The sequence below is a fragment of the Podarcis liolepis genome, assembly GCF_965112155.1.
Source record: "Podarcis liolepis genome assembly, chromosome: 16".
In the NCBI taxonomy this organism is placed as follows: domain Eukaryota; kingdom Metazoa; phylum Chordata; class Lepidosauria; order Squamata; family Lacertidae; genus Podarcis; species Podarcis liolepis.
Window position 1 is genome coordinate 30,740,023 of NC_139567.1, and position 6,000 is coordinate 30,746,022.

The 6,000-nt window shown below is 48.6% G+C and overlaps 1 protein-coding gene across 5 annotated transcripts in view; it reads left to right on the forward strand.

Annotated features, from left to right (window-relative positions):
• RABGEF1 (RAB guanine nucleotide exchange factor 1) overlaps nt 1–5,701 on the forward strand; it is a 28,123-nt gene extending 22,422 nt beyond the window's left edge. For all 5 annotated transcript variants that reach the window (XM_083479319.1, XM_083479322.1, XM_083479323.1 and 2 more), the window contains 2 exons: nt 860–1,116; nt 1,361–5,701. In XM_083479319.1, coding sequence (XP_083335445.1) covers nt 860–1,116; nt 1,361–1,759 — 656 coding nt within the window. In that variant the 3' untranslated portion in view covers nt 1,760–5,701. The remainder of the gene's footprint in view (nt 1–859; nt 1,117–1,360) is intronic.
• The last annotated feature ends 299 nt before the right edge of the window (nt 5,702–6,000 follow it).

Below are 6,000 nucleotides of genomic sequence, written 5' to 3' on the forward strand. Positions count from 1 at the left end.
TCTCGCTTTACTGGCCAAGGGAGCTGGCGTACAGCTTCCGGGTCATGTGGCCAGCATGACTAAGCCACTTCTGGCAAACCAGAGCAGTGCACGGAAATGCCGTTTACCTTCCCGCCGGAGTGGTACCTATTTATCTACTTGCACTTTGACGTGCTTTCGAACTGCTGGGTTGGTAGGAGCAGGGACTGAGCAACGGGAGCTCACCCCGTCGCGGGGATTTGAACCGCTGACCTTCTGATCGGCAAGTCTTAGGCTCCGTGGTTTAACCCACAGCACCACCCGTGTCCCAGGACATAGATAGTAGCCATCAATACCTTTCTCCACGTATTTGTCCAATCCTCTTCTAAAGCCACCCAAATTGGTGGCCGCATTTGCCTCCTGTGGCAGGGAGTTCCGCCGTTTGTGCTGCATGAAGTTACTTCCTTTTGTCCATCCTGAATTTTCCAACGTTCAGCTTCCTTGGGTACCCACGGGTAGGACGAGAGGGAGAAAAACTTTTCTCTACCTGCCTTCTCCATGCCATGCATAGTTTTGTAGAGGGCGCATTCGGCTTGCCTTCTCTCCAAGCCAAAACACCCCAAAGGCTGTAACCTTTGCCTCTTCACCCCCTTGACCCTTCCTGAACCTCTACAATATGAGGGGAGGTAACTGGAACTGCATCCCGCATTCCAAATGCGGTTGTGCCACCGGCTTGTATAGCAGCACAAAACCTTGGAGAGCTGCTGCCATTCAGTGTCAGCAGTGCTGACCAGATGGACCAGAGCCTCTGACCTTCCTATCTGCCAGAGCCTCTGTGGGCATGTGGCTACTGGAGATTGCACCCCTCCCTAACCCTCTGGGCTTCTCCCGTGTCTCGCAGACATCATCGAGATGGATTCCAAGCGTGTCCCACGGGACAAGCTGGCCTGCATCACCAGCTGCAGCAAACAAATCTTCACCGCCATCCGGACCACGAAGGACGAGCCGGCTTCGGCCGATGACTTCCTGCCCACCCTCATCTACATTGTCCTGAAGGGGAACCCTCCTCGCCTCCAGTCCAACATCCAGTATATCACTCGGTTCTGCAATCCCAGCCGGCTGATGTCTGGCGAAGATGGTTACTACTTTACAAACCTGGTAGGTACATTGCGGGGTGGGGGTTACAACTGTGATATTGCCTGTTTCATTTTCAGTTCCTTTCCTAACGCTCCCTACCATAGAATTTGCCCTTTTCTTCCACGGCCGCTGCTCAAGAGTAACTTCAAGCAGCTGGAATAAAAACAGCGGCTTAGCTGGTTGGGCGTGCTATGTGTGTGTGTGTGTGGATCTTGTGCTTTGTGTAGCGTGGGAATAAATGTGGTGCCTTTCCCCCTGCCTCCAGTGCTGTGCCGTCGCCTTCATAGAGAAGCTGGATGCCCAGTCCCTCAACCTGAGTGAGGAAGACTTCGACCGCTACATGTCCGGCCAAGCGTCCCCGAAAAAGCAGGAGCCGGAGAGCTGGCCGGCCGATGTCTGCGTAGGGGTCCGGCAGATGTACAGGAACCTTGACCTCCTCTCCCAGCTCAACGAGCGGCAGGAGAGGATTGTGAGCGAGGCCAAAAAACTTGAGCGGGACCTCATTGACTGGACTGACGGGATCACCAAGGAGGTCCAGGAGATCGTCGAGAAGTATCCCTTGGAAATCAAGCCCCCCAATCCGGCCTTGGCTGCCATTGACTCTGAAAACGTGGAGAATGACAAGCTGCCGCCTCCATTGCAGCCCCAGGTTTACGCTGGGTGATGAGCACCTTCCGGGGCTCAGAGACATCCCTCCCTCTCTGTCCCCCACCCCGCTTTCCTCTGCTTGGGGAGTGGGCTAAAGAGGGGCAGGAAAATCAGAGGAATTTAAAACCGGCACATTTTAAAGGTACTGTTTGCTGGCAAGTGTGTCACATGATACTTATTTTAGCCAGAGTTAGCCAGCTACTATGAGGGCTGTGGGTTTTGCGTGTTCCTCGAACCCAATTTAACTTCTTCCTTTTTACACAAATCCGGTATAATTTTTAAGAAACACAGGTGGTTTTTTCTCTGCTCCCCCTGTTCTCCCTTCAAGGTATGCATGTGTGTGTGTGTGTGTGTGTGTGTGTGTGTGTGTGTGTGTGTGTGATATTTGGTTTGTTTCTCTTTTTTTAAGTGAAGTTTTTGCTGGTATTTTTTTCCTGCTTCAAAAATAAAAAATAAGGTGGTTATCAGCACTTTGCAAGGGATGCCAAGTTGTAGGTAAAAAAAAACTAGAATGGTACTCTTTTATTCCTTCTTGGGGGCGGGGAGAAGGAAATATGTTGTAAAGTAAATATTTAACAATTGTAAATAGGTCTGCAATATTGGGCTTGTGCTTTCACCTGCATGGCATCTGGTAAGGAATGCTAAATGTTGGTTTTTGTTTCTTTACCGTCACTGAGTTAAATTTACCGCTTACAGGTTTTTTCCCCCCTCCCCAGGAATTGTGGGGAGGTGGAATGGCAGGAAGTTAGAACCTTGTAGTGGGAAACAATTTGCTTTATCTTAACTGTATACCTTGACCAAGGCCATCTCCTCAACATTCACAATTCCTCATCCAGTTACTCTGGTCTCCCCTAATCTGGTGCCCTCCTGATGTTTTGAACTTTGACTCCTATCAGGTGTCCTATGCTGGCTGGGGCTGATGGGAGCTGTATTTCAAAACATCTGGAGAGGGCACGTGGGTGGGTGCAAGCTGAATTTATACAGAGAGAGAGAGAGGGAAAGAAAGAAAGAAAGAAAGAAAGAAAGAAAGAAAGAAAGAAAGAAAGAAAGAAAGAGAGAGATATGAAAATAACCCTTTCTTCCTGTTGTCCTTCAGCACAACTGGGTCTCTTCGAAGTCAGAGCAAAATCGGGCGGGACCCACATGCTTATGAGCCAGTTTTCACTGCTCTAAAAGCAAGCAGGATTTGGCCCATCATCAGTGTGGGATTAAACGTGTTCGAAAAATGTGGCCATTCTCCCTTTAAAAAAAATAAAAACAACCTTGAAATGTTTTGTCATTGCAAAGCATTGTTTGTAATTGTGGCAAAATGACACCCTGCGTTAGAGAAAACTGGGCAGCGTGTATATACGTAGCCCTGTAATGTTCACTTCTAGCTGGAATTTCAGCCTGGCTTTAGTGCAATGCGAAGACCAGATATGTACCTGCAGGGTAAAAGAAGGCCAGCCAGGGTACAGACATGGAATGTGTAATGGGTGCAGAAGACCACGCCAGCCCTCTTCCCCTTTCCCTGCCTTTCCTCGTATTATTTGACACAATAGCGGGACGAGATTCTGTGGAATCCTCAACCTCCCGAAGTTGCAGGTGTCACTTCTATGGATATACAGTACGAGTGCGTCTTACACGCATTTAACCCGCGCAGTTCCAATCACGTGCAGTTGAAGGCCGGCTGGTTGAAATCCTGCACGTTCAACGCAAGCAAGGTGGAGAGCTTAAAACCTCTCTTTGCACCAGCTTTTCAGCTCTCTTCCTGGGGTGTGTTTGTATGCTCAGCAATGTGGACTCTGGAAGGCTAGGGATGCTCATGCAGGGGTGGTTTGAGCATATGTGTTTTGGGGTATATTCAGAACCCTTGGAACCAACCCCCCCGTGTAAGATGTGACCGTATTGTGTATATATATCTGTTTGGGGATTTATATCTGTAACGTTCTGTAGCCTTTCCTCAGCGCTGGGTTTAAGTGAAGTCTCTGATCACACCTTCCTTACCAGTAGCTCACTGGAAGGGTCCATATTCCACTGAATTGGGTCTCTTTCCTTCCTGCCCCTCTTTCCCAGTCTTTCAGTAGCCTGGGTCCACCCACCCTGTCAAATCCTCTTCCCTTTGGCCAGAGAACCGATGACGCTGTTCAGACACAGTGACTTGCCAGCCTGAATTGATGAACTGGCCCGTAACTGATGCTTTTTCTACACCTGTATGGGATTGCGAAGGGCTGGGAGGTTTGGGTGGCGCACGATCTTAGAAGCTCTTGGCTGCAAAGAGCAAAGCTGTTTCCCCTGCTATTAAATTCATCCTAAGTATCAGTGACTTCTGGTTCTGTTTTGTTTTTTTAATGCCAAACCTGCAAATATGGGAGCATAGGAAGCTGCCTTATATGCTGAGCCAGTCCATCAAGCTCAGTATTGTCCACACTGACTGGCAGCAATTCTCCAGGGTTTCAGACGGGTCTTTCCTTATCCCTTTAACCTCAAGGTGCCAGGATTTGAGCCTGGGACCTTCTGCAGGGAAAGCAGACACAAGACTTTCAATTTCCCAGCCCCTTCAAATGACACAAGGAGAGAAGCTGAGCTTTATAGTGTCAACGGCTTGATGCCGCAGTACAACACGTTTTGGAATCGCCACTTTTTTTGCATGTCTTCCCCTGGCCCCTGGGTCTTCCAGTCTTAACCATCATACTTGTAGATGTGCAGATCATTGATGAACTGTGGAGTAGATTTCCAAGTATCTTGTTTTTTGAGCAGCTTCTGGAACCAAGGCCAGACAGGAAGTTGAGAGGAATCTGCAGGGAGGGATCAGGAAGAACGTGTGGCTTCTGATGGTTAAACGCCTTGGCTTGCAAGGCAGAACGATATTGATGAAATGAAGAGGTAAGAAGGTGGGAGAGAGTCTCCAGAAGTGGGGTTTTATGTAGGAAAGACAGTGAGCTCAGTTAACCCCAAGACAGGATTCTTGGGGTCAGAATTCCTTTAAAAGAAAAAAATTAATCATGGGGTTGGAAGGAAACCCAAGGGTCATCTCGTCCAGGGTGAAAAATGAGGTGATAAGGCTTTCAAAGTTTACTATTGTTTACAACTGATTAGCACAGAGGAAGTCAGAGAAGAAGGAAAAGTATCATAGGATGATAAAATTGTAGAGTTGGAAGGAACCCTGAGGGTCATCTAGTCCAACCCACTGCAGTGCAGGAATCACAGCTAAAGAATCCCTGACAACCTCTTGTTTTAAAACCCCAAATGAAGGAGAGTCCACTTTCCACCCGTGTTGCAGCCCCTCAGATACCCAGGACTGTGAGCTCAGTTGAGTTGCAGTACTCAGAATTCATTCCAGGGCTCAGGACTCATTCTTTCTAAGCCTATGTCTTTTGCACCAGCTGGTGGATATTGGGGTTCTCGTAAAATAACAAAGTAGATTCCCACAAGTCTGCCAAAAGAGCATGAGTACAGCTGTTTTGCTGTTCAGGGCCCTTCTCCATTTTTTTGCAATAAGCTCAGACCGAGACTGTGATCCATTTGTGTCCTCGCTTCCTTTGTGTTCCTTTATTCTGTGAGCTCTTCGGAGTTTCTCGAAAGGTAAATATTTTTATGGCGTTCGATCCTTAACCCCAGGTACATGGGTGGAACAGACAAAGCTGACCGCAGAGAACTTGTATTTTACCACTTCCGTTCTGAGAGCAGGGGTGCATGCATCTGTGAGTCCCTCCAGCTGTCACTGAGGATATCCCAACTCCTGGCGGCCAGCAGGACTAGTGGTCAGAGGTGCTGAGAGTTGAAATCCTGCAACATCTGGAGGGCTACAGATAATATCCACCTCTGCCTTAAGAAGGGGGCTCCTTTCCCTGCCGTTGTTCCTCTCTTTGTGACGCCCTTAGGTGCTAATTCTGGTTTCCAGGTCCGTACATTCTCTCCTAACTCTGCTGCTGTTACTGAATTGCTGTTGAATGAAATTAAACCTCTTCCACAACAAGGTTCTCTTGCATTCACTGTCTTTTTGTATAGTAGTCAATGCCTCGTTTCTTAACTGGACATGTTAAACCTGGCACAACCTGTTCCTCTCACCCAGGAAGGTGGTGGAGGCAGTGGGGCAAGTGATCAGGCCAGTGGGCTGTCTCCTCCAGCATCCTGTTCCCCCAGTGGTCAACTGGATGCCGGGGGGAGACCAGCAAGCACAAAAGCCCTCTCCCCTCCTGTGGTTCCCAACAAACCGATACTGCCTCCAACTATGGAGACTGGTAGCCATTGATACCCCTCTCTTCCCTGAATTTG